This window comes from Ursus americanus, chromosome 5 (assembly GCF_024610735.1).
Source record: "Ursus americanus isolate L20-20 chromosome 5, mUrsAme1.1.p, whole genome shotgun sequence".
Classification (NCBI taxonomy): Eukaryota; Metazoa; Chordata; class Mammalia; order Carnivora; family Ursidae; genus Ursus; species Ursus americanus.
In genome coordinates this window covers 75,908,537-75,935,000 of record NC_142131.1, presented here as the reverse complement: position 1 = coordinate 75,935,000, position 26,464 = coordinate 75,908,537, and the positions used below count along the sequence as shown (strand labels likewise).

Sequence of the window (26,464 nt, the reverse complement as noted above, 5' to 3'; positions counted from 1 at the left end):
AGGGCCCAGCCAGGGGACCTGCCTCGGCCATCACTTAGGCCTTGTGAGCCTGTGTGTCCGCACTAGCCAAGTGCGAAGCTTGGCCTGGTGACATCGGAAATCAGATCTGTGTGGCACTTCACAGTTTCAAAGCACATCCCCACCCTATGCATGCCTATTCGTGCCCATCTGACGTCTGGAAAAGCTAAGCTTCCAGTGGCCGCGTTGCGTTTCCGGATCTCAGAGTGGGCAAGGGCGGGGGGCCTGGCTTCCCTCCGGAAAACCCCCCCAAAACCCAGACCACGAGAGCCTCCCAGACAGAGAATCTTCTGGCGCCACTGGCAGGGCTGTAATACATAGGGGCAGGGCTTTGGGCCCCATGGAGGAAGGAGTGGCTGACTCTCCCTGGGACCAGGGGAGGCCTCACAAGAGAGGGACATCTGAGGTGTGTCTTGAGGGAGGAACAGGGGTTCGGCAGGAGGACAAGCTGGGAAGACATTCCACGCTGCACACATGTAGGCACCGTTAATGCCACAGGCGTGCAGTGGGATCCTCTGTCCCCCGAGGACAGTGGCTCTGCGGGTCAGCAGAGAAAGGAAGGAGTTAAAGCTGAGTGCAGGGCGCCCACCCACCCAGCAGCAGAGTTGGGAGGCCACAGAAACCCCGAGTGACGTGGACAGGTGTGAACACTGAAGAGACAGACCTCCCTGGCTACGGGGCAGAAACTGGAGGAAGGGGGTCCAGGTAGAGGCCGGGGCAATAATTCGCAGATGAAGCCCAACTCCAGACTGCCCCAGGGAGGATGCAGTGAAAGGGGACAGGTGTCAGAAATGAGATCTGGCAGGATTTGCAGGCCAGGTGACAGATGAGGGGCCGGAACCAGAGCTCCTTGAGCAGCCTGGGCTGAGCATCACCCCAGATCTATCAGGAGAAATGCATGGCGAGGGGGGAGGGGGGAGGGGGTCAGGAGCTGCACTGTGTCTCCAGAATCAGCAATGGGTGCAGCCCCAGCCTAGGGAAACCAGCACCCAGCTCCCAGGTCCCAGGGAAAGCCTAGCCTAGCTCTGAGCGGAACTGTGGTCGATGAGACAGGGTCTCAGCCTGGGACCAATTTTGAAACGCAAAACTCAGTTGGACCGTTTGGAATTAATCAAGTGAGCCAGAAAGGACCACAGAGCGCCACACATTCATATGCTTTCTTGCACTCTCGAAGTTCAAAAACAGCTTTGATTGTAAAAATGTAATTAGTTAAATGATTCGTCTGTAATATTCCAAATTCATCTGTTTTTAGATTTTGACAACCTACGTCTCATTTTCATCTGGCCCCCTGTGGTGCCGCTCCCCAGCCCCCCAGATTCCGGGTGGAGTGGGGATGGGATGAAAGGACACTTCCCGAGCCCCCGATAATAGCCCTCAGATTGGAACCTCAGGGAGACACAGCTGGGCCCGAGGGAAAGGGCCACCTTGCTGGGATTTCCTCCCCAGGGTGCCGCACCAGCATGGGGTAGGCGCTCCTTGACTCGGGGTGCTGGTCTTGGGCCTATGCTGTGTCCCCAGAGTCCTTTCGATTGTCACATGTGGGGTTCCCAGGCACATTGCTTACCCTCCGTAGCTGTTTGCACCTTCCTGGCAGTAGCTGAGAGCCCCCAGCCCCAAATATCAGCCTTGTCCCCAAGTCGGGCTCTGGGAGAGCATGTCGCACAGGACAGCCCTGTGGGGGGCCAGTGAGGAGGTCCCTCCCGCCCTTTGCAGGTGTGCCTGCCGTGGCATCTTTGCTGAGTGCAACCCTCCAGGCCGATTGCTGCCTGAACCTCTTCCCGCTTCCCCAGGCAGCAAAGCCCTCCTCCCCGCATTGCCTGGAAGGGTTTCTTCACACACCTGCACCAGGTCACCGCGGTGACCTCAGGCCTTCCCAGGAAACAGACTTGAGAGAAAGCAGTTATTTTGGTACCAAGGTGGTCCGGCCAGCTCCTCCTGAAATCTTGCCCATGCGGTGGAAAGAGAATGGGCTTTGGGGCTCCATAGACCGCGTGGCCTCAGGCACACCCCTAACTTGTCTTTGGCCCCTGGGGTAACTGGTAGATGACCCCACGAGACCCTAGTGCTGGGCACATGAGCTGGGTTCAGTGAGTGACAGTTCCTGCCACCATGATGGCCACTGACCTCAGCAAAAGGAGCCGTTGAGGCTGAAGGAGCCCCTTTGGGGCCAGTGTTCCCAGTGCCCAGCACCCTGGCTGTGACCCAGGGAGTAGGAGTCCTCAGGCGCCCCTGGCAACCGTCAGCAGGTCAAGAGCGCCCTCTGGTGACCCAGGGTTAGACACCGGAGCCAGTGGGAAACTGGACATTCATTCAGCGGCATCCACTTGGCTGCTGGTTCTTTTGACAACTATATACTGTATTCTGTGTATGAAGGACTTTGTTTGGCACTTGGGACAGAAGAGCGAGAAAAACAGCCAGGGGTCCCTACCCCCTTAGAGGTTGTGGCTGAGTGGGAGAGAGAATCCAACAGCGTTCATGGGAATTCCAGCCTCACTGTGCACCAAGGTCAGGGCTGCGACCGCCTGCAACCCCGGCCTGGCCTGGTGGGCGTCAGGGCAGCTACCCTGGGGGACGGAGGTGTGAGCTGAGGGCAGAAGGCAAGGAGGTGCTGACACAGGGCGTTGCAGAGGACTATCCAGACAGAGGCCGCAGAGAACTGGCCAGGCTGGCTAGGAAAGGAGGGCAGGAGGGTGGGAGGGGGATGAGGCCAGTGGCTCTGACGTACCCAGCGCTGATTGGCTGCCTCGCCAGAGGCTGCAAGGTGGAGGGAATTTGCAACGGCATCCAACCTGGGAAGGATGGACACAAAAAATTTGCAAACCCGTCAGGCTGCCCAGGAAGCAGTGAGTTCCCCATCAGTGGAGGTATGCAAGGGCTGCACACCCACTCACCAGGAAGGACATCTAAGGAGAGGCTGGCCCCAATTGGTCATCTTCCCACAAGTGAGTTGTTCCACCAATAGGGCCTCTTTGGAGGGCTACTCAAACCCAAACTCAATGGAACAGGATGGCTAGCACAAGCCTAGCTTGGGGAGCCTGGTGTGGGGGTACTTGCCAGGTGCTTGCCAAAGCCAGAGGAGGAGCATGAGTCAGGATTTAGGTACGAGATCCAGGCTTCCCCAAGGAAGGCTGGGCATGTGGGGGCTGGAGACAGGGAGGCTGGTGGAGGCTGGTGCGGGAGAGAGGCCAAGTCCTAGGCAGGGGCAGATGAGGGACTAGACAGGGGTCCGCAGTTTGGAGAGATGGTTCAGAGCTGGAAATGCAGGCTCACACGCTCCTTGACGCATTCCCCATGTGGGCCAGCCAGGAGAGGAGTACGTGAGGCTGGCGGGGTGTGGAAGAGTGCAGCAAATGCCCCCCCATCAGCCGGGCTGAACTGGGGGGCACACGCCCCACCTCAAGGGGGCGCCACAGTGCAGCCCAGGCACCTTGATCATCATCACAGCTTCCAACGGTTCAAGAGAAGCTGGAAATCCAGATTTCACACAAAATCTTTGGATCCTTAAAGGTTCCAACCAATTCACTATCAGCAAGTGATAATTGTGTTGTCTGGAAACCAAGGAGGGCCGGCCCCACAGCCCACGGGGTGGCGATGGGAGAGGCCTGGGCGTGGCCGGGACCCCAGGGATCCCTGCAGAGCACCTGCAGCCTCAGAGTCTGCTGCCAGCTGTCCCTGTCCCTCTGTCCCCCGGTCTCCCGGTGGCACCTTCTGCCTCTCTTAGACTATCTGCGTTGTGGTTCACACCCCACTCAGACCATCACCGTCCGGTCAGCTAGCTCCCCAGCCCAGCCTGTCTGCCACCAAAATGGGTGCCCCAGCCTATCCGCTACTTCCAGTGCCTTCCACCAGACCAGCCCACGTGCCTGAGCTGGAGAAACCAGCCCAGAGGCCGGGCCCTCAGGCGCACACGGCGCACCTCACTCACCCATCCTCCATGGTCCCACACCCAATGGGAGTCGGGCTCACGACTCGTTTCACCCCACCCAGGAACGATCTTTCCTGATACCTGACAGGGTAATCATGCAGCGGCAAATGTGTAATTTAAGCAGGTATTTGGGGATCGGTTCAAAGGCATAGCACCACCTCTTCCAGCCATGATGTATAATACGGACATACGTGTAATTGCTTCCAGCACGCACAGGATATACTGAGCATGCCCTCTCCCCAAAATAGAAGCCAGCTGGCTTCCTGGCCTCATAGAATCGTAGAGCTGAAAGGCACCCAGGAGATTTTCTAAGCCGAGGGTTACAAACCTAGATGAGTCTCCGGAGCTGGCAGGTCACCTGGACTGGGCCGGGGCCACACGCGGGGCAGTAGGGGGCGGAACCTGTGGCCCTGGGGCGGAGCCTGCAGCTCTGGGGCGGAGCCACGCTAAAGGAGCTTTTTGCCACGCATGCAGATCTGCGGGGGGGGGGGGGGGGGCATCATCTCCCAACCTTTCTAGAAAAGTACAAACTCCGGATATTTATGCACAACATCACAATTTTAAAAGGTTCCAACTGAGTTTATTTGGTTTAGGATTGGGTTTTTTAACTGTACAGACCAAACCAAACCTGGCTCCAGGCCACACCTTCACCCTACAGACAAAGGAGGGTGGCAGCTTGAGCAGGCCCCTAACCTCGGCAGGTTCCTCGAACCCCGCCCAGCTAAAGTCTTCACGGCTGGCTGAGTTGGGGCATGATTAATTGGTGGCTCTACAGAGGACCCCAGATCCCAGGACCGGTTTCTCCCAGGTCCCACCCACCAGGACACGAGCTACAGTGGGGCTAGACCTAAGAAGCAAGGGTTCTCTCTTTACCCCAGGGCGGAATTCGAGTCTGGGAGATCGCTAGAGCTGGGCAGTCTTGCTGTGGTCCATGTGTGTGAAGCCTGGTCTGAGAAATCAGAACCACATGGGGCTGACCTGCCTGGCGGGGCTGCCCACCCACTCTAATGAGGGAGCCTTCACACAGGAATGCACACGTCCCAGCCTGGGACCCCGGGGCCCAACAGCCTTGTAATTTGATGAATTGTCAACATCTGGGCCATAATTACTGGTCCCTGGACTGATAATCCTGGTAAGCCCCCTCACATCCAGGGTCCCCGTCCTGGTGCAATTTGGAGGCTCCATTCCCCGATGGGAGCCGTCAGCATGAATTATAACCAGCAAGCGAGACAGTCACCCCGCTCCAGCCGGTCTCAGCATCCACTCCTGTCCGCATCTCCACACGGCCCGTGTCCTGATTTAGCTCAGAGCGGCAGATACTCTCACAGATTGGGGGGCCGGAGCCCCAGCTAATCAGGGAAGAACAGAGCCCACCCCCCGATGTGGGGTAAACAGTTGGCTCAGCCCTTTTGCTGCAGGGTCCCTCTGCATCCCCCACCCCAAGCTGATGCACTTTGAGCCTCCAGCGATGGAGCCAGTAGACTCCGCTTCCCAAACTTATTTCACGAAGAAACCTCCCCTCCTTTGCTGCTTCTGTTAACTTTTCCCAAAAGATGGCTCTGAGGAATGCTGCTTAGGAAATACTCGGTGGTGGGAGGGAGGGAGCAGACCCACAAAGGTGCACCGAGTCCAGCCACCTGCCATTCAGAAGACCACACGAGGTCGCTCCCCAGCACTGCCCACCCCCACCCCCCCCCACCCCACCCCCAGGGCTAATGCAGACCCCACACCTATGTCAACCTTCCTACAAGGTCGTGCCTCTGGTCGGTCTGGGAGAGGAGGAGGGAGAGGAGACAGACCTGGGTCTCCTGTTGGACTTGTCCTTGGAGAGGAGAAGGACATGTCCCCCATTTTGCAGATAAGAAAACTGAGGCTCTGGGTGGCTCAGGTCGCTGAGCAAGGTGAGGAACCAAGCCAGCACAAAAGGGCTCTCTGCCCGCCTGGCCCGAGGCTCGTGCGCAGCACATCCGGAAAACGTCCTGGAGCTCTGCTGATCTGCACGGGGTGGGGGGGGGGTTTAGGGGGGGAAGAGTGATTTAAAGCAGAACCGAGGCTTGTAAACAGCTGTGGGGTTTCGTGGAGGGCAGAAGGTGTTGAAAACCTCTGGTGAATTCCTTGGCTTTGATCAGGCGGGAGAGGGAGCCAGCGGGAACGGGGTGCCTGTGGGCACAGTGCTATTGGCGTCTGACCCCCAGAGCGCCCCTTCCTGGGAAGCAGAGGCTCAGAGACAGGATTTGAACCCTGGCAAGGCCAGAGCTCTGCCTTCACCGGTGGGCTGCCTTGCATGCCTTCCTCCCCGCTCCTCTTCTGGGAGGTGCCCCCTGATCTGGGGCAAGCTGCCTGGACGAGACAAGACCCTGCCACCAAGAGCGTGCCCCACCCAGGCTGGGGCTCTGCTATTCCAGACTGTTCGGCTTCCCAGATGGCCCTGCTCTGCACAAGACTGGCTTGTTGTCGGCTAGGACACTCAGCCTGGACCCTGCCCCGCCTCAGTCCAGGCTGACCATGCCCTCCACCCCATGTTTGTCCTTGGCTGCCTTCAGACCACCCCCTGGCCCTTCCCTGGAGTGTTTCTGCTCTTCTCAGGGCACCCAGATCCAGGCTCGGGCTCCCCTCCAGCCCATGGAAACACCTGGTCCATAGATGGTCCACACAGCCTCCCGGGGAGGCTGGGAACGCTGCCGTCCTAAAGAGCCACAAGCAGAACCACGGTTCAGACAAGACAGGCTGCAGGAAGGAAACCTATTTCACAGCAAGTAACCCGGTGTTCCTCAAACTTACCTGACCGGTGAATCCATTCCCTGCAGGAAAGTGTTCCCTGGGACACCAGTTTGGGCAAGATAGTATGCGGGGTAACTAGGAGCAGGGCCTGTCCTCTGGGAGTTCACAGCCCAGGGCCCAGCCTTCCCTGGGGCAAGAGGAATCAGCTCACTCCCCCGCCCCCCCCCCCAAGCCAGGCAGGCCCATCTAGCTCCAAAGCCAGGCTGTTTCCTTCCTCCACCCCACTGAGTCCCCTCCTTAGTGACTCCCAGTGACCACTGGTCACCTCGCAGCCTCTCTAGGGGTCAGCTGTTTCGCCAGAGAATTCAGGGGCCCAAGCACAGCTCTCTTGCCTAGCTGTCGTCAGAGATGAGCCCGGAGCCACTGTGAGTCAGCCCCATCCTGAGGCTGGGCTGGCACCCTTTGCTTTGCAAAGAGCACACGTGGGGTTTCTGTTTGCCCCAGGAATCTGCTAAGCATCAGATCCAACCACCCGCGGCTCCAATCTTGGTTCCTGGGGCTTGGGGGTGACCTCCCTTCAGCCTCCCGGCCGGTGTTTCCAGGAGCACTGCTCAGCTGCCTTTATCAGAAACTCCAAACTTCATTGACTTTTCTGGAAAACTCCTAGGAACCTAGAGCTCTGGGATGCCAGATAGAGTCAGGGCCCTAGGGAAGAAATTTAGGTTTTTGCCCCTTTTAGGCTTTGTCACACTCCAGAAAGAGGCTTTAGGGACCACCAGGAATAATTCTGGGGTTGAAAGAGGGCAGAATCCCTCCTAGGAAACAGGAGGCCCAAGGTCACTCTCAAGAAGAGACAGCGAGGTCTGGCCGTTGGAACACTTGCAGAGACAGCTGGCAACGAGAGATTCCTCCTGTGGGGTCCAAGCCAAGGGAACGTCCCAGGTTCCCTTCTGCACCAGACACTTCTAGAAAAGCAGGGCACCTACAGCTCTGTGTGCTTTCTGTCCACCCAGCAGACATCCTGGAACAGGGCCTGGGGACCCAGTGATGGACCAGAGGCAGCCCCAACCCCTAGAAAGGACCGAACCAGGACACATGCTCCCGTGCCCAGCGTGGGGCAGGCAGGCTTTGGGCACCAGACCGGGAGGTCTGGACATTATCCTTCAGGAGTGAGGCCACCCCAGACGGGCTCAAGTAGGAGAGCAGATCTGCATTCTAGAAAGTTCTCCAGGGCATTGCATGGGAGAGACTACAGGTATTAGGGAAGGGCCGTGGGGATGATGCTCAGGTCTCAGTGTGTGTCGTAGGCCTTTCCTGGAATGCGGTGAGGAGGCCTATGACGTGCCTCGCAGGGCCGGGGGCCAGATTCCCCGGCACCATGAAGGCAGATGGACCCGCAGATGTCTGCTGTTCAGCCCACAGAGGGCTCTAAAAATAAGAACGGCAGGGCTCCACATATGTGCTTCTCCAGACACGGGCTGCCTCCTGGGGGGGGTCACGCAGACTCGGGTGCCCATGCCGCCCCCTGGGAGAGCAGCTGGGGAGGAGGGAAGGACGTTTGCTTTGTCCTGTCTCCTTCTGCACGGTTCGTATGTTTCACTCAGCGCATAGCATCATCTCAGCAGTGCAGGCACACACACACACACACACACACACACACACACACAGAGGCCAGGGACGCGGGGAGGCCCGCATCTCCCCGTCACAGATGATGAGGCCCAGGCCACCAGCTGGCATGTGGGAACGCCTGGATTTGGTCCCAGGTGTGTGAATCCAGAGCCGGCCTCCCCTGACCGCCTGGCGTGTCTCCTGGAGCTCGGCCACAGGGCTCTCTTCCAGAAGGATGGGGACGCAGCTCTGTGGCAGACAGGCTCGGGGGCTGCTGCTTCTCCTTGGGGAGGCTCCCCGAAGGGCTGTTGGAGCTGGGCCTTGAAGAATGAGTGGGAGTTCTCCAGGTGGAGGCAGGACTGTGCGCGGTGGAGGGAAAGCAGAGCTTGGGGTCAGGAAACCGCATGAGGGCTGAAAGTCTGTGGGCCTCCAGAGGCACCCAATATACCCCTGAGACCTCTGGAGCAGCTCTTTGCAAATCCCAGGGGCTATCAGGAGGCTGTGGTGTGGCAGAGTTTAGGGGAAAACTGGGGCGAACCCAGGGCAGGAACAGCTAATGAGGATACTGAGGCTCAGAGAGGTTGACTGGCTCTCCCAGGGTCACACAGCAAGTGGGTCTGTCTGACCCAGTACTCTCTCTGATAGAGGGTTAGGGTGACAGAGGGTCCAGAGAGGGTCTGTTCAGAGGGGGAGACAGACATCCCAGGAATCCCAGAAGGAAGGCAAGGCCTGCGAGGCTCCAACCTAGGTCCCCTGCGATAGCCACCTGTCAACCATGCTGCCCTGTGCTGCAGGGGAGGGAGCACTGCATGGAGAAGAGGGCCTGTTGCAGCCCTTGGAGAGTCCCACCGCCTCAGCTTCGTCATCTGCAGGATGGGGCCATGGGCGGCAGTGAGGGCAGAGGCCAGGAAGGGTGTGGCAGGGTTCAGTGGAGTCCGTGTGGCTGAGCACTGAAGCGTTCATAGACTTGCCCCGGAGACTCTCTGCCTCTGTGGCCCCAAGGGGAGGGGTGCCCACTTCCCTCAGCCAGGCCTGCCCTGGGTCCCAGGCTCTGCCAGGGGCCCCTTGCTGCCGTGACTTGGCTGTGAGGCCCACTGTGTCCTCTCTCCCTGCACGTGAAGAGGAAGGAGATTAACTTAGCTCTAAGCAGCACCTTCCATCTCTTTTTCATCTCAGTCTGCATGATGGATTTGTTTAATCTCTGCAGACGGACAGAGGGGCGCTGTTTCCGGGGGCTCAGTTCAGCAGGCCCCGGGGTGAGGGGGATGTGCACCAGCCCTGGGCACAGAGCCCGTGACGGCAGCCACACTGGACAAGCTGGCCGGGGGGGCCACGGGCAGGGGAGCCCCAGTGGGCAGTGGGATGGAGCAGGAAGCTTCGAGAGGGGCACGCAAGGGCAGGCAGATGGGGGAGCATGCCCAGGAATCTCAGTGCCCAGAGGACAGAGACATGAAACGCCTTTCTGGGTTCCAGCCCTGCCCTGTTACTGCCTGTGTGGCCTGGGGCGGCAATGCCTTTCCCTCCCTGGGCCTCAGTTTCCTCTTCTGTAAGATAGGGATGATAACACCTGCCTTGCAGTCTCCCTGTGCTGACTCAGACTATGGGGGCCACAAAGAGCCCCCAGGTGAGACCCAGGGTGGGACTGGGCCCCATGTGTGCTGGGCCTGGGTAAGGCCTAGCAGGGCCTGAGCTTGGGGAGTAGAGGAGGGCCCAATTTTAGCAGACTAAGGGGAGGAGGGCTCAGGCACATGGAACCAGGGGTCAGGACAGCCAGGAGCCACAGGACATGGGCCAGCGAGGGCAGTTCCTGGTGAAACTCAGCAACGGGGACTGGGCCTGAGGCTGGGGCTGAGGACCTGACCAGGAGCCCCCAGAGCCTAGACCCCCCAAGACTCTGGAATGACCCCACTCCCCATCTCCTGGGATTCCATCTGCCCCCAGGGCATTGCCCCAAAGTCCAGACCCTCAGCCGACCTCAAGACTGGTGGTCAGAGGCACTTAAGAGACAAATTTTGAGAACTGCCCTGGTTTCCTGCCTAGAGCGAGGCCCTGGTGTGAGCACCTTAAGGAGTAGCCCCTCTTAGAGCATCTGGGGACTTGGCCGTCCTGGTTCAGGGAGGTCTGGTGGCTGAACCAGGGAAACCGGCTGTTTGCTGCGGGCCCAGTGGGCAGGGCTGCCAGCTCCCGGGCCATGAGCAGACCCGAGGGAGGAGAGACTGACTTCCGGGAGCCAGAGAGTGTCTCCCAGGTGGAGGAGCCAGGGAAGGGCCCTGCAAGCAGAGGGAACGGCCCATGCGAAGGCATGAAGATGGGAAAGAAACTGAGAGCTTGGGAAGGCCAGGGACACAGGACAACTGCAGGCAGAGGCTGGCCCTGGCCAAGAGGACTCCAGCGCTGGGCCGGGAGTGCAGCCTCAGCTGTGACAGGGACAGACCCACGTGAGAGAGACCAGGATGGGAGGGAGGTCGATGCCCAGGCAGAGCTGCCCCTCTGCTCGCAGGCCCCCCGCCTCTGGGCTGCGCTCTCTGCCCACCGTGCCCTCCCTAAATTCCCAAATGTTACTTTCTCAGGGTAGCACTCCCTAATCCTTTCCAATACCCCCCAGAGCCTGGCAGGCTGATGCCCTGCTCAGAACTGGCGGAACCTTTTGTCTGTCCCGCCCTGAACTTTCTGCCTTACACCCTGTGTATCTGCACGCACTTCGTCTTCCCCGCTGCCTTTCCTTGCTTTGACTCAACACACATTGAGAGGCGCGTGCTCTGTGCCAGGTTTCATCCGAGCACTGGCGACACGGGGATCAGACCCTTTCCCTGGATCCACTGGAAGACCTGTGTAGACCACACGGTAACAATGCACATTGTCATGTGCGACACCTAGAAAATGTGCTGGATGCAGGCATGGATGGCCTGACTCTGGGCAGTGGAGAAGCCCGGAGGGCTTCGTGGAAGAGGAGGTGACAGAGCTGAAGATAGCGCACAAGAGGGTGAAGGGTGTGCCAGGCAGGCAGACGGTGTGTACGAAGGCTCGGGAGAGTGGAGCTGCCTAGAACATTTGCGGCATCCGTGGGGACAAGGAGGCCATGGCAGGAAGGAGGACGGGTTGACAGATGGACCCAGTTTGCGGCATTGCCCTTGGATTCTTGTATACGCCCACCCGGTGGAGCTCAGCAGGGCTTTCTGAGTGGGCAGCAGCTGGACAGCCGAGGGGCTGCTGTGCTGCGGTCCCTGACCCTCTGCAGGCACCACGGAGCCCCCAGAGCCTCTGGGATGGCCCAGCCCTTGGGACCCAGCCTTGTGCAGTTTGGCTTCTCTTGGCTTTGACTTTGGCCTGCGAAGGCCAGAGCAGTGCAGGGAACTAAAGAGCCTTCAGGACTCTTCCAGTCCTCTCTTGGCCTGTTTGGGCTTCTCTAACAAAGCGCCACGGACCGGGTGGCTTAGAAACAACAGAAATCGACGTCTCGCAGTCCTGGAGGCTGGAGGTACGAGGTCAGGGGCCGGCGTGTCGGGGTTCTGATGGGGGCTCTCTTCTGGGCTGCAGGCGGCCGTCGCTTTCCGTGTCCTCACGCGATGGACACAGAGGCAGGCAGCTCCCTAGAGCCTCTCTTCCAAACAGGATGACATCCCACTCATGACCTAATCGCCTCCCAAAAGCCCCCCCACAGTGCCATCACACTGGGGGTTAGATTTCTTTCTTTTTTTTTTCTAAAGATTTTATTTATTTGTCAGAGAGAGAGCACGGGGGGGCGGGCAGAGGGAGAAGCAGGCTCCCGCTGATCAGAGAGCCCAACACAGGACTCGATCCCAGGACCCCGAGATCATGACCTGAGCCAAAGGCAGGCGCTTCCCCAACTGAGCCACCCAGGCGTCCTGGGGGTTAGGTTTCAACACATGCATTTGTGGGGGGGGGGGCGCACATTCAGTCCCTGCCAACTTCCATGTGACAGAACTCAATTCGAACTGGCTTAAAGAAAATCCACGGACAAACGGAAATGTGCAGGGCTGGGTGCTTTCAGCTTCAGACCCTTCGCCCCATTTTTCTCTCTGTCTCTCAGCTCTCACTTCCTCTCTGTTGGCTCTCCCTCAAGCCACATGGTACCCCCAGGAGCTCCACCTTAGCCCTGTCAGGAGAAAAGAGCCCTCTTTCCCCTACGGGGCTGCCACTCAAAGTCCCAGACAGGACGCTCATCCCTGAACCAGTCACCCTGGTTGAGGGAATGTGACCACGCACCCAAGCCCCATATGAGCAGATGGGGGTGGTCCTGGAAAAGAAGAGGGGCTCTCTTGTCAGAGGAGGGGATTCTGGGCAGCAAACACCCAGATGCCCCCACTCCAGGTCCGCGTGAAATGTACTCGAATCATGGGCTCATGTCAGGGTTTGGTCTCTGATACTCAGTAGTGCCTCTGGGTCATAAAACACACAGGAAATGCCTTTCTGGTGTGTAACCTCTGCTCTCTGTCTCTCATTTCCAGGGGCCACTGGGTCTGGATGGCAAGCCCGTAAGTGATGACAAGGCAATTCTAAGTGGTCCTGGGAGCGGGCCATTTGTGGGGCTGAAAGTGATGGTGGGGTGCCAGAGGGAAGGGGCCACTGGGAACCTGGCTCAGCATAGAGAGAAGTCATTTGGGCATCAGACTGAAGTTCAAATCCAGCTCTACTACCCGCTGACTATGCAGCCTTGGGGAGGCCTCTTCACCTCCCAACCCTGAGGCTCTGTCACATGGGTCTGTTAACCCTCCCCACCTTAACCAGCCCTGCTTGCTGGGGATGTGGAGAAGTGTGGATAGCACTGTTCTTGACATCTAGTCAGCCTTCAAAACTTACAAGCCCCTCCTAGCAAACCACAGGCACAGAGCATCCCCCCATAGTCTCAAGACTTCAGGGGTAGGCATTGGGCTGATGAGTTCTCAACACCTGGGTCCATAGGCATCTTCAGCAGAATGAACAAGCTGTTCAGGGAGACGGCATAATTACATAAATAATTGGATGTGGATGGATAGGCAAGTCAGTGGATGGATGGATGGATGGATGTATGGACAGATGGATGGATTGATGGATGGAAAGATGGATGGAAGGGAGCAAGGGAGGAAGGATGGATGGATGAATGGATGGACAGATGGATGAACAAATGGATTGATGAATAGTTGGATGGAAGGACAGACAGATGGATAGATAGATGAATGGTTGGGTGGTTGGATGGATGGAAGGAAGGAAGGAAGGAAGGAAGGAAGGAAGGAAGGAAGGAAGGACAGTAGGATGTATGAATGGATAGGTGGAAGGATGGATGGATGGATGGATGGATGGATGGATGGATGGATGGGATGGATGGACAAATGGATTGATGAATGGTTGGATGGAAGGACAGACAGATAAATGTGTTGATAAACAGATGGTTGGGTGGGTGGATGGAAGGAAGGAAAGATATTTGGATGGAAAGATAGTCAAATGAGGTACTGAATCAGTAACTGTATGAACAGTTGGATGCGTGATGGTTGAGCAGACAAGGTAGTGAAGGAATGAATGAAGTAATAAGTGACTGAGGAGACGTCAGATGATGTGTGCCGTATTAGAGGATAGAGGAATGAAGTGACCATCTGGACGGACAAGTTGTTAAGTGAATGAACCAGCAAAACCATTATGGACTGAAGGGACAATGGGTAGTTAGGGGGCAGCGGCCGCCAGGCACAGCAGGGGCTGACCTGGGAGAGCTTTGCTCTCTGGGGGTGCATGTGCCAGCCCAGTCCTCCTCTCTCATGCCTGTCTTTCTGCACCTTTTCTCTGCAGGGACTTCCAGGCCCCAAAGGGGAAAAGGTAAGTGGTGCTGGCAGCTGTCTAGATGTGGATATGATGAAGAATGCCAGAAACCTGCCTCCAAACCCCAGCTCCAGAGTGTGGCCCTGGGCACGTCACATCCCCTCCTGGAGCCTCAGTTTCCCCATCTGGAAAGTGGGGCTTAGAGTGCCTCCCTCCTAATGGTTACATGGGTTATATTTAACAAATTCAAGTGCCCAGGGGGTGACACTGCCCCCCCCCCAGGGGAATGACAAAACTCAAACCACAGTCTTCCCAGAATGAGGAGTTTCCAAAACAAGTAATCATGAAGGGGGTGGGGGGTGGCCAGGAGAGCCTTGGCGGGCGGGGGCGGCAGGGTGGGGGGAGAGTTGAACAGTCACTATAGATGGTTTTCCTTGTGAGGGGTGCGTGCCCCACCCCCCCAGGCAAACAGGTGGCAGAGAGCTGCCCCCATGATCTTTACAGCCCCTTGTGAGTTGAAAGGCTTCCCTGGCATTTGGCACGAAATGTCACTGGAGGGCTGGGACCTCCAAGTGCCGCGGAAGGGAAGGGGAGAGGGGGCCACCCATGTGTCGCACAGCAGGGTCTGAGCAGGGAGTGGCCAGAGCAGACGCAGGTGGGGCAGGACCCTTCTAGGGAAGGGCTGGGCCGACCCGGGCCACCACCACCCCAGCCCCCTGCTGCAGTGTGCCCGCTGAGGTTAGTGAGGGCGGCCAGGGTCCCCGTCCACCCTCAGAGCTGTGCCGGGCCCAGGATCCCCGGCTCAGAGCGTCAGGTTTGCGGTAGGGCTCTACCGCCAACCTCATGGCTTTTGTTGGCTTAGCCGGCTCTGTGGGCCTCAGTTTCTCCATCCATCAGTTAAAGCAGCCTCACAGAGAGATGATTTCCTTCCCGCTGGCTCTGGCTAAACAAAGCAGAGGCTTTGAACCCAGAGAGAAATTGGCATCTTGGCATCTGTCACTTCGTAACATCCTGCCCCAAAACTTGGTGACTTCAATCAAGTAATTACCATCCTTCACTGTGTCGAGGGTCCGGGATTCCAAGAGGACACAGTGGGAGCAGCTCGTCTCTGCTCCGCCGTGTCTAGGGGCCGGCCGCAGACAACACAGCGCCTGGTTCCAAGCCCTGCCTGTGCCGGCTGTGTGACCTCGGGCAGGTTACTCAGCCTCTCTGTGCCTCGGTTTCCTCATTGGAAACGGAGATTAAAAATAGAGGCCTCGTGATATGTTTGTTAGACTTGGGTGAGACTATGGGTGTAAAGCACGGGGCACAGACTAAATGCTCAATACATCTGATAAAGTAATAATAATAGTAGCCGTGACCTGTCTTCTTGCTTCTTGTCCTTAGGGTGCCCCAGGAGACCTCGGCCCTCGGGTAAGAGCTGACGCAAGACCCCCTCACCCACCCCACACAGTTTGCACTGTCGTATAGTAAGGCGTATCTAGTGTTTCTTCTGGGTCCTTACACCCTACCGCATGGGCCCACGGTCTCTGCCCGCTGCCCGCCATCTGTCCTTCTCCATGGTTTCACTTAAGTGGCACCCAGTCACACTTGTCACCGTGGATGGCGGGCGGGGGGGACAGTAGGGCTAGCATTGGCCCCAGTTCCAAGACTAACCTTCCTGAGGATGGCTGGCACCCCACAAAGGGGGAAGGTTATGGAGTCAGCCGCTGAGCTCTGCCACTTATCAGCCAAGTAACCCGGAGCGACTCCCTTTCCCCTCTGAGACTCAGTTTCTCCAACTGTGGGGGGTGGGATTGACAGACCCTACCCTAAGCTGCTGTGGCAAAGATTCATTGCAGTCATAAAGGTGGGCACCCAGCACCCAGCATGGGGACAGTAGATCCCCCAGCCCTCAGTGCCCCCTGCGCCCAAGGGACCCAGAAGTGCCTCGTGCCAAACTCGGGGTCTCTTCAATGAAGCAGAATGGGGAGCCCGGGTGGGGTGGGTCCCATAAAGCCGATCGGGCAGAGGGTCACGTAAGGGGCCCTAAAGGCGCGCCCCCACCATTCCTACCACACCTGGGGTGGCGGCCTGACTGCACTAGAGGGGGTGCTCCCAGGGGATTTCAAGGAGGTTATGGGGTGGAAATTGTAGCCGGGGAGTGAGTCCCCCCGCCCCCCAGCCAGCATCTGCAAACACTAGAGGCAGGGATGGAGCGGGGGTAAGAGGTGGGCACTGAGGTTGGGGAATGGGAAGGGAAGGGGAAGCGGCTGCAGGGCCAAGTGTGGGCCGGGTCCCAGTCCCAGCTCTGCTTCCTCAGGGCTCCGACCCCAGTTTGGGCCGCCAGGCTGGGAGAGCCCCCATCACAGGTGGTCGTGAGCAGGAGCTGAGAGCCCCAGGACAGAGCTGTTCTGTGCTGGGCCTTTGGCTGGAGGGCAAGCGTGGGGCCACCAAAAGCTGAAGGCAAAGAAAGGGCACCATGATGAATTTGGTGGCCGCAGAGAAAAATCCTTTTGCTTGCTTTCGGGCGGGCGTACAAATGCTGATCTTCCGAAAAGGGGGTGCCCGCTCAACAGACGAGAACCCTCCCCAGCCCGGAGGTCACAAGAGATCCTTCCCGACGCCCTCCCTCCGCCCTTCATGGGCGTCCTTTCGTTGTCCCAAGGTTCCAGCCCTCTCTGAAGCAACCTCCACCCTTGAAATTTCCGTGGCTTAAAACACCAGCGTGTCACTGTCCCTCACGACCCCGTGGGCAGGTGGGGGGATTGCTCTCATCGACGGCAGAGGCTGCTGGGCTGCGGCCCAAGATGATGGCACCCCCCCCCCCATGGCCTCTGTCGATGCGGCTGTCAGCTGGGAGCTCGGCTGGGGAGGATCTCGGTGCACCAAGGCTTCTCCCAGCGTGGCGGTGGGCTTCCTAGACGGGCATCCCAGGACCAGCATTGCAGGAGGCCGGACGCGCACCTGCCAGGCCAGTTAAGAGCCTGGCAGGCCTTACTTCCACTGCATCCTGTCCGTCCCATCAGTCACGGGGCCCATCCAGAGTCAAGGTGGGGAAAGAGGAACAGGCCCCCTGGCTCTCGATGGGGCATGGAGGGATCCCATCGCAAGGGGCCTTGGGATGGGAACGAGCGTAATGGCCATCTTTGGAGAATGTAGTCTGCCTCTCCCAGTCGCTGGGCTGGGTTAAGTGGCTTTGTCCCCCGAAACAGCCTTGTCCTTTCCTAAGTCACCCTTTCTGCCTTCCTGACCACACAACCTGTTTGCTGGCTAGATGGTTTTCCCATGGCTCAATCCAGGCTTTATAAGTAGAGACCATCACGGGTACAGTCGCCGCATCTTCAAGGTAGCCTGGCCCAGTGGCGTGTGCGGGCCTGCCGGTTTGCATGCTCCCTTGACTCACCCCTGCATTGCCAGGGTTAGACCTCAGCCATCCGATCCCAGCGTGCAGACTAGGCAGCTGGCCAGCCTCGTGTCCCAAGTGACTCAAGGCCAGAGCCTGCAAATTTCTGCTGGGATCTGCTCCAGGGTCGAAACCCATTTTCCTGCTCATTAAGTAGAGCCCAGGCCAGGGGTGCCCATCGTGGGGCCCCTGGGCTGTGGAGGGAACAGCGGGGGATGGGGTGTCTTCCAAATCTTCCTGACACAGCATCAAATGAAAGAGGAATTACCCACCACCGTCCCCACCGTGTCTGGGTGGGCTAACCAAACTGTCGGACTGGAGTCATGGGCTCTGGGTCAGGATCCTGAGTGGTGGACACTGAGAGCTTCAGTTAATTTTTTAATTGGGGAAAACAGATGAACTGTGTCTGAGGTCCAGTTGGCCAGAGAGGCGAACCTTCACATCATGGGATCCAGGGATTAAAAATGCGTCCAAAAGACATCACTTGCCTCAGTGACCCGAGGAAGTGCCGCCTTTCCTAGCTCTGCAACCCTGGGGAAATGATTACCCTCTCTGTTCCCAACCGCTCTATCTGTAAAATGGGTTAATAGCAGTGCCATGGCCTGGTGGCCGCAAGGGTTGGGTGAGCCAGCTTCCAGGGAGCCCTCGCTCTCCTCAGCGCTGGGCACACAGCAGGGGGCTACTTCCAGAAGAGCCTTTTTCCTTTCCTGGCTACGGAAAGTTTGGGGGCTGCTGCCGCTATGACCCAGGCGTGGCCCATGACCATGTCTGGTGCTCGTGCGGGGCAGGAACCACGGGGGCAGCAGAAAGTGCTGGTGGCACCATGGTCCTCCCTCCTTGCAGCTGGGGGCCACGAGGTGAGGGCTCTGGCTGCCTGAGGTCTGACCCCATACTAACATCAGGTCCCTGAGTGGGGGACAGGATGCTGCATGACTGAGACTTTGTGGTCCTTCATGGCTCTCCTTTTTTTTTTTTTTTTCAACGTTTTATCTTGAGATAACTGTAGGTTCACAATTAGTTGTAAGCGATGATACCCCGGGCACCTGTCCTCCACGTTGCCCGGATGGTGACATCTGGCTTCCCCAGAGTATAGTCTCACAACCAGGAAATTGACACAATCCGCCTGCCCTATTCGGAGGTCAGGCATTTCACTCATCCAGGTGTCAACAGTGTGGGGTATTTGCAGCCACAGAGGATGTCACCTTTTGAGACTGGCTTTTCTCACTCGGCGTCATTCCCTTGAGACGCCTCCGAGTTGTGGCAACATGTCTGTGCCTTATTCCCCGTGATATGGCTGTGGGCCCATCGCTTAACCATTCACCCGCTGAAGGCTATTTGGGTTGCTTCTAGTTTGGGGTCCTTACACCTAGAGCTGCTGGGAGTGAGTTTCCATCTCTCTGGGTAAGTGCCCAGATGCGCACCTCCAGCACCGAATAAAGTAGGAGCTGACCAACGAGGAAGGCTGTGTGCGGCCCCCTTTGCAGGAAGAAGGGAGCTGGCGGGGCCCACATGCTTTGCGGCCGCACCCAGCGTGTCCCATCTCTCAACGAAACACCAGAGCTGGGCTCCAGGCACTAAGAGCTGGGAAGATGGCACGTCCCATGGAGTGTAAAAGGTCCTGTTAGCCTTTTATGCCAAAGTACAGGGGCCTGTCCCCTCCTGTGGCCTCCAAGAAGCGGCGAGAAGCCCAGTAACCAAATGCTTTCCTCTGAGCCCCCCGAGTGCTGGGGAAGGGAAGGCATCGGGCTGTCCGTCTGCAGAGGCTTCTCTGAAGACTGGAGCCCCTTCCCTCCCCCTCACAGTAAGCCAGGCCCCATCTCTTCCAGGGAGACCAAGGGCGAGATGGAGCTGCGGGACCTCCGGGACCTCCTGGACCCCCTGGGGCCCGGGGTCCTCCTGGCGACACTGGGAAAGATGGCCCCAGGGGGGCACAAGGCCCAGCGGTAAGAGAGGGCCTGGAGGTGGAATACCTCTGGCCCCAGTCCAGACCCAGACTCATGCCTCACCCTAACCCCAGCCCCAACCCAGACACCCGCCCCACTCCAGCCTCACACCTAATGCCATTTAAGACCTTCACCCCAAACTCATTCCCAGATCCTGGTCCGCACCCTCATTTCTGGCTATTATCCAGCCCTACCTCTGACCCCTACACTCTGACCTGACTCCAAACCCAACTCGTACCCTACACCCTCACCCCAAATACAACCAGAGACCGTAAACCTGACCTTGGTTGCAATTTCAGTCCCAATCCTAACCCTGACCCTGAGATCCATATGGCGGCACTTCCTCCCCACATTTTACCACCACCACCCCGCCCCCCACTCTGGGTCTCTCCCCCTCCTTCCCTCCCTCCGTCCAGTACTAACTAGTTAGGCTCGGTTGTCCTCCTATAGTTCTGCCCAGACCCTGGAGGCCAGACTTCATGGTACTGCCCCTTCCCCTACAGCAGGGCCTCAGGCCTGTCCTTCCCCTCCCACCAAACTGCCACCAGGGTCCCCTCTCAGGGCAGCTAGCTACTTAGTTGGCTCACGCATTCCTATTCATGTTGGACACCTAACTCCCTGAGCCTCAATGTTCTCATCTGCAAAGTGGGAAGAAGGACCCCCACTCATGAAACCAGACACTGCTTGGAGCCCCACCCTAGAGCCCGGCAGGGGGAGTGGGCTCCGTTAACCGTGGGGTCCCTACATCTCTTCATCCCCCGCATCCCCTCAAGAGGCTCTCCTCTTCTTCCTCCTCAGGGTCCCAAAGGAGAGGCTGGACGAGACGGCGAGATGGTCAGTATCCAGGGCACTTCGGAGGCCTGGGGCCCCATTCATTCAGGGGCCCGGAAGCCCCTGTCCTGCTCACGGCCAGCAGTGGGGAACCGATGGGCCAGGCCCCCAGTCCTGCTTCCCCGGGAGGGCGCCCGCAGCCCACGGCACTGCTTGAGATCCGACACAAAGCAGCCCTGGACGGGGGCGTCAGGCCTAGAAGAGGCAGCACATCCCTGCCGCCTGCCATCTGGCGCTTGGTGTCGCCCTTTATGCAGTGAAGATGAGGGAGACACCCAGAAGCAGCCTCCAGTATCCCGTTTAATACTTTCTCGTCTCTTGTTGCAGGGCCTGAAGGGACCCCCAGGCCCCAAGGTGAGTGCTCTTCATTCCCTGTCCCCTCCCTGTCCCCTGCCCCGGGCCTGGGAAGGATGGGCCCCCCCCCCCAGGTCATCTGTTCCTTTCCTTCTTTGCCTGCTGGGCGGTGGGGGGGGCAGGGAAGCTGGGGTCTGCCCCGAAGGAGAAGGGCCTTCCTTGCCTTCTCCCTCATCTCAGAAACACCCCCTGAGGCTGGGGCGTCACCTCCCAACTTGCAAGAGCAGTGACTTGCCCAGGGTCATTCAGCATGGGGGGGCCCGCTCAGGAGTGGAGTCCAGGACTGTCAGCCCCAGCCACCATCCATGTGTACCCCTCTGAGGGGCCGGGGTCTCCAGGCTGTACCCAGTCATCGGGGCCACTTCTAACAGAGGAGCAGGTGGCCTGGTGTCTGGGCTGTGCTCTGAGAGCTCTGACCTCTCTCTTGCACCCCCTGCCTCCCCCTCAGGGTGAGCCTGGCATTCCTGGAAAGAAGGTGAGGGGGGCCCCCAGGAGGGGCTTCCTGGTGGGGGTGGGGGTGTGGGAAGTGGCTGGGGAGATGGGCAGGGGCTCCCCCATGGGGTAGGGCTGGGGGGAGGCGCTGTCCAGCAGCCACAGGGAAGTGCTCACCGGATCCAACCCTCACTGTGGATGGCTGCTCTGTCCTCTGTCTCTGAAGCCCGGGGCTCATTCATTCACTCACTTATTCTCTCGTTCTTTCCTTTCTGCAAACACAGCAAATTTGTTCCCACCTCAGCGTCCTGGACAGCCATTCTCAAAGTGTGGTTCTGGGACCAGCAGTATCAGCATGGCTGGGGGCTCCTTAGACAGGCACATGTGGGGGCTGACCTCAGACCCACCTAGTCAGAGACACTAGGGGTGGGCCACTGGGATGTTGTGATTAATAATAAATCCATATTTGGTCTCTGTCCTCCGGGTTTCTGGACCAGAGCTCCTAAAACCCTTGGAATATCCCCAATGATGAAACTATTCTGAAGGTGCTTATTGTTATGTTAATGAGGCGACTTTGGGCCCCTCCCCTTCTGAGGATGGGGGCAGGTTGCCAGGAGAACCAACCACGTGATTGGAGGGTTGGACCTTTCAGTCCTGGTCCCCGGCCTTCCAGGGAGGGAAGAGGGGCTGGAGGTTGAACCCATCTCACCAGTGGCCAGTGATTTCATTGCTCATGCCTGTGTCATGAAGCCTCCATAAAACCCAAAAGGATGGGGTTCTGAGAGCGTCGGGGGTGGGGGTTGGTGAGCAGAGGGAGATTTGGGGAGAGCGGCGCTCCTGGAGAGGTCGCAGAGGCTCCGCACCCCTTCCCCATATCTTGCCCTAAGCACCTCTTCCATCCGGCTGTTCCTGAGTTCTGTCCTTTATAATAAACTGGGAGTCTAGTAAGTAGAGTGTTTCCCTGAGTTCTGTGAGCCGCTCTTGCAGCAAGTTAATGGAACCCAAGGAGGAGGTGGTGGGAATCTTCAGTCTATGGCGGGTTCGTCTGAAACCCAAGCGACAGCCAGCTCGCTCCTGGTGCCTGAAGTGGGCTGGGGGGGGCCGTCTTGTAGGACCAGGCCCCTAACCCACGGGGTCCCACGCTCTCTCCAGGTAGACAAGTATCAGAATTGGGTTGAATTGTAGGACACCTGGCTGGTGTCACCTGGGGGTGTGGACACACCCCACCCCCGTCAGACGTGGTGACCAGAACTTTTATTTTTTTATTCATTTTTTTAAAGATTATATTTATTTATTTGAGACATATTGAGAGAGCATGAGAGTGCGTGCGTGCACACGCACACAAGTGGGGGAGGGGCAGAGGGAGACGCAGACTCCCCACTGAGCGGGAAGCCTGACTTTGGGCTCCATCCCAGGACCCTGAGATCATGACCCGAGCTGAAGGCAGACACTTAACCAACTGAGCCCCCCAGGTGCCCCTGGTGACCAGCACTTGTAGCCGTGGTCTATCCAGAAGCCCCTGGGGGTGTTGCTGGCATGCTCTCAAGTTTGGAAACCACCCCTTCCTTTGCCAGGTCTCCAACAAGCTGTCCCCTCCCCCAGGTGACCGTCCCTCCGAGTCCCTCCATCCCACCACCCTCTTCCACTCTCTTCCCAGCACTGTTTCCACCTCCTGGCCTGGCTCCATGTGTTTATCTGGATATTTCTTTGCCCTCAGGCCCCTCTCTCCCCCACTGTGCAGGGACCCTACCTGCCAGGCCCACAGACAGTGCTCACAAGATACGTGTTGACTGAAGGAACCAGTGCCCTCTCCTCCACCTGCCCCACCCCTTCCTTCGGTGTGCACCTGCTGACACGTGCTCTGGGCTGGCCCTGGGGGACCTGCCCCACCCCTGTCCCGACCCCGTGTGACCAGTGCTGTTGCCAGCACAGGGCTGGAGTGCAGGGGAGCACGGGGTGGGGGAGACGGTCAAAGCCAGTATCCCGGGCCTGAGGGCTGCAGCCTCAACTGCTCTCTCCTCAGGGGGATGATGGGACGCCAAGCCAGCCAGGGCTCCCTGGACCCCCAGGCCCCAAGGTAGGTACCTGTGCCTCGCCCAGAGGACCCCTGCCTCCCACTTCCCTTGGCTCCCATCTGTCTGGTGAGGCCCGCAGCTGGACCTTTCACAGAGCGGGAGCACGTGCTGACGCCCAGGGCAGGCCCGAGAGAGACAGAGGGAAGGCCCCGGGCCCCACTTGCCACGGGACAGGACGGAGCATCCCATCCAGCCATTTGTCTTCCCGCACACCCTCAGGCCCTCCTAGTTCCTATCTCAGGGGGCCCCCACTCTATCCTGTCCCCAGGCTAGGACCAGGGTATCATCCTTGCGCCCCCACACCATGGAGATGGCCAGCCTGCCTCCAAAATGTCTCCTGAGCCCCTGAGCGGCCCTAACTATTTGCCAAGATCCAGACCAGAGGAGGTGGTGTGGTCCAGAGTCCCCAGGGCCTGGCGGGGGGGTGGGGGGATTCCTGAGGCCCATCTCCTCTCAACCCGTGGGGGTTTCAGGCATATCCCCCAGGAATCTCTCAAAGCCAGCAGGCCCAGGCAGCCCCTGGCGCTCACTCACTGCAAATGTCTCTGTTGCAGGGCGAGCCAGGGAACGTGGGGCCTCGAGGAGAAAATGGTGTGGACGGCGCCCCAGGGCCAAAGGTGCCTTACAACAAGAGGCTCAGTGCCCCCATCCTGGGGTGATATGGCTTCGCCTCCATTTGCGCTTTTAACTGGGGAGTCCCGGGAGGGCGTGGGCCCTGGGGTCTCGTTCCACAGGCTGTCAGAGGCTGGCCCTGGGGGTGGGGGGGGTGGCCACGGGTTTGGGTAAGTGGCAAGCCTCCACCAAGCTCAGCCATGTGGCTAAGTCGTCTTGCAGCCAGCAAAGCCTAGATCTCCCTCGGTGGCCCATCTCTACACACCGTGGGGCCCGAGGAGGCTCCTATAGGCCGTCCTTCCAGGAGCCCAGTTCCTGGGGTGCTGGCCAAGTACATTAGTCCCTTGGGGCTCCAGCACGTGGGCCCTGAGCTTTCTGGTGACAAGAAGACTGGAGGGGCGTGGGGCGGCCGTGTGCACATGGCTACAACCTCACGTCTCCACAGGGAGAGCCTGGCCAGCGAGGCGCCGATGGAGCCTCGGGACTGCGGGTGAGTCTCCCCTCTGACCACACTGAGGGGACCCAGGGGCCCGGGTTCTTCAGAAGCGCCCATCCCCCGGAGACCCCAGAGGAGCAGCAGAGCTCCAGGAAATGGGAGTCTTTTTTTTTTTTTAAATAAATCATTCATTAGCGATTTTTAAAATTTTCATCTCACAGTACATGCTTTTGGTAAAACGTTCAAAGACGCATGTTTTTTGTGCAAACAAGGCCTCCCAGGTGAGTGTCTGCCGTCCTAGAGTCTTGTCTTCTCATATTCAAGCACAGCCCTTCAGTGCGTCTCCTGGGGGGACCCTCCCCCTGCGGGGTGCCTTGCCCCACTTTGAGGCTTGTCCCCATCTCAGATGCATAGCCTCCCTGGGTGGTCTCCAATTTTTTGTGACCAGCCACTATCAACCCACCTTTAAGTCAACATCCGGGATCCTATTCTCTTCTCGGTGGCCTCCAGCAATCACACGCCCTCATGCCCCCGGAGGCTGCTTTCCTCCTCCGAAAAAACAAGGTTAAGCCCACAGCCTGGTCACGCAGGTGGTGGGGGCTGGATTAGGTGCTGAGTGTGGGATTCTGTGCAAACGGACCATGACCACGGAGGCTGCTGGCAAGTGAGGCCCCGGCCTGGGTCCCCAGGCCCTCTGCAAGGGGCCTGCCCCAGGCCTGACCAAAGTGCTGCCGGTCCTCACGGTGGGCCCAGCAGAGAGCTGCCTGAGGCGGAGGGAGGTTCGGAGCGGAAGGGCAGGGCCAGCAGCCGAGCTCGAGCGGGTATGGACAGGTGGGTGTGGACACGTGCGGCCGCAGACAGTTGTATGCACATGTGAGCGTGCAGGCCTGGGTGGACGTGTGCTCGTTACAAGTGCACAGCTTGCACAGCCCCTGCCAGAGCCTGGGAGACAGAGCCCCAAGGGTGAGATCCAGCTGGCATAGCTGAAATTGGTCTACACCGTGTCTGGGCATTCGGGGGAGTGTGTTGATTTTTGCGTGTTTGTTTGCTGACATTTAAAAATCAGAAGAACTTCACATCAAAGTGAGTCCTTTTATTTTCCCTGGAGAGCTCTGGGTTAAGACCTCAGTGGACTTCAATTCCCACCCAATAGCAGCCGGACCGGTCATGTTCCTCTGTTGGCTCCGGGCCCGCGCCTTCCCTCCCGACACCTGCTACCCGCCCCCTGGAGCGTTTTCTCAGGGAACGGGGTGCCCGTGGCCATGTAGATGCTAGAGATGAGCTCACAGGGGTCCCATCGGGTTACAGCTGAGTCAGCATATGGCACACGGACCTTCCTCCACGTGGACCAGGTTCCTAGGGTCCCTGGTTGAGACAGAGACGAGAGGGCCAAGGCTCTGCACTGAAATTCTTAACTCTTCCTCTGCCTCAGGGTCCCCAGGGCCTCAAGGGCGAACAAGGAGATACAGTGGTGATTGACTACGATGGCAGGATCCTGGATGCCCTCAGGGTAGGTTCCTGGCAGGACCAGGACACATCCTGGGTCTTGTCCTGAGGAGACAACCACATACTTTGCGTATCAATCCTGCATTTCTTTCCACAAGGGACGGAGGGCAGCTTAGCACAAAGACCCCAGCTTCACCAGGTGCGCCTGATGAGGAAATCAGGGCTGTGCTGAGCCCCCCATGATGCTAAGAGCTGCCATGAACATGGTTTTTGTGGCCCCAAGCTCCCCGGAGGCCAAAGCAAAAAGGGAAGCTCCCTGCTCAGGGGCAGGAGGCAGAGCCTTTCCTTATGCCCGGTCCCAGCAAGGCCTTCTGGCACCTTCCCCGGGGAACACAGGCTGGACAGCTAGGTCTCCTGGTAGCTGTTGGGGATGGATGCCAGCAGCCAGGCCTGCCCCCAAGGAGCCTCAGGAGATGCACGGCCGCTGAGCCCTGCCCGGTGGCCGACAGACTTGGGGCGCATCACCAGTGGAGAGAGGGGTTGGGTCCAGCTGCTCATGGCTCCCAGGGAAGGGAGCTCAGGAAGGCGAGGGGCAGGCATCAGAGACCAGACTGGACCTCGGCACCTGACCCCACCAGAGCTCCATTCCAGTTCTCTCCCGTGGGCCTCGGGGAAGTACAGGCTGACGGTAACTGGGGCCCCCCCGGGCCCGCACGGTGTGCTGTGGTGTGGTGTGGGCCGAGGGCATGCACAGACATGGCGTGTTCAGGCCCCCGCTTGGAGAAGCAGCCTGAGTGCGGGGAGCCAGGAGGTAGATTCTAGATGCCAGACTGGAATGATGCCTCCAGCTGCTGGGCAGTGAGCTGCCGAAGTTGGTTCTTGATCCGGCGAGTGCTATTGTGGGCAGGCTAGCTGAGGAATGGCATG

General features: G+C 58.7%; 1 protein-coding gene across 1 annotated transcript in view; it reads left to right on the top strand.

Annotated features, from left to right (window-relative positions):
- Window positions 1-26,464, top strand: part of COL23A1 (collagen type XXIII alpha 1 chain) — a 309,289-nt gene that overhangs the window by 271,279 nt on the left and 11,546 nt on the right. The window contains exons 6-16 of the mRNA XM_045794937.2: window positions 12,742-12,768; window positions 14,054-14,080; window positions 15,410-15,436; window positions 19,235-19,351; window positions 20,150-20,185; window positions 20,510-20,536; window positions 20,985-21,011; window positions 22,992-23,045; window positions 23,598-23,660; window positions 24,101-24,145; window positions 25,524-25,601. Of these exons, the coding sequence (XP_045650893.1) occupies window positions 12,742-12,768; window positions 14,054-14,080; window positions 15,410-15,436; window positions 19,235-19,351; window positions 20,150-20,185; window positions 20,510-20,536; window positions 20,985-21,011; window positions 22,992-23,045; window positions 23,598-23,660; window positions 24,101-24,145; window positions 25,524-25,601 (528 nt within the window). The remainder of the gene's footprint in view (window positions 1-12,741; window positions 12,769-14,053; window positions 14,081-15,409; window positions 15,437-19,234; window positions 19,352-20,149; window positions 20,186-20,509; window positions 20,537-20,984; window positions 21,012-22,991; window positions 23,046-23,597; window positions 23,661-24,100; window positions 24,146-25,523; window positions 25,602-26,464) is intronic.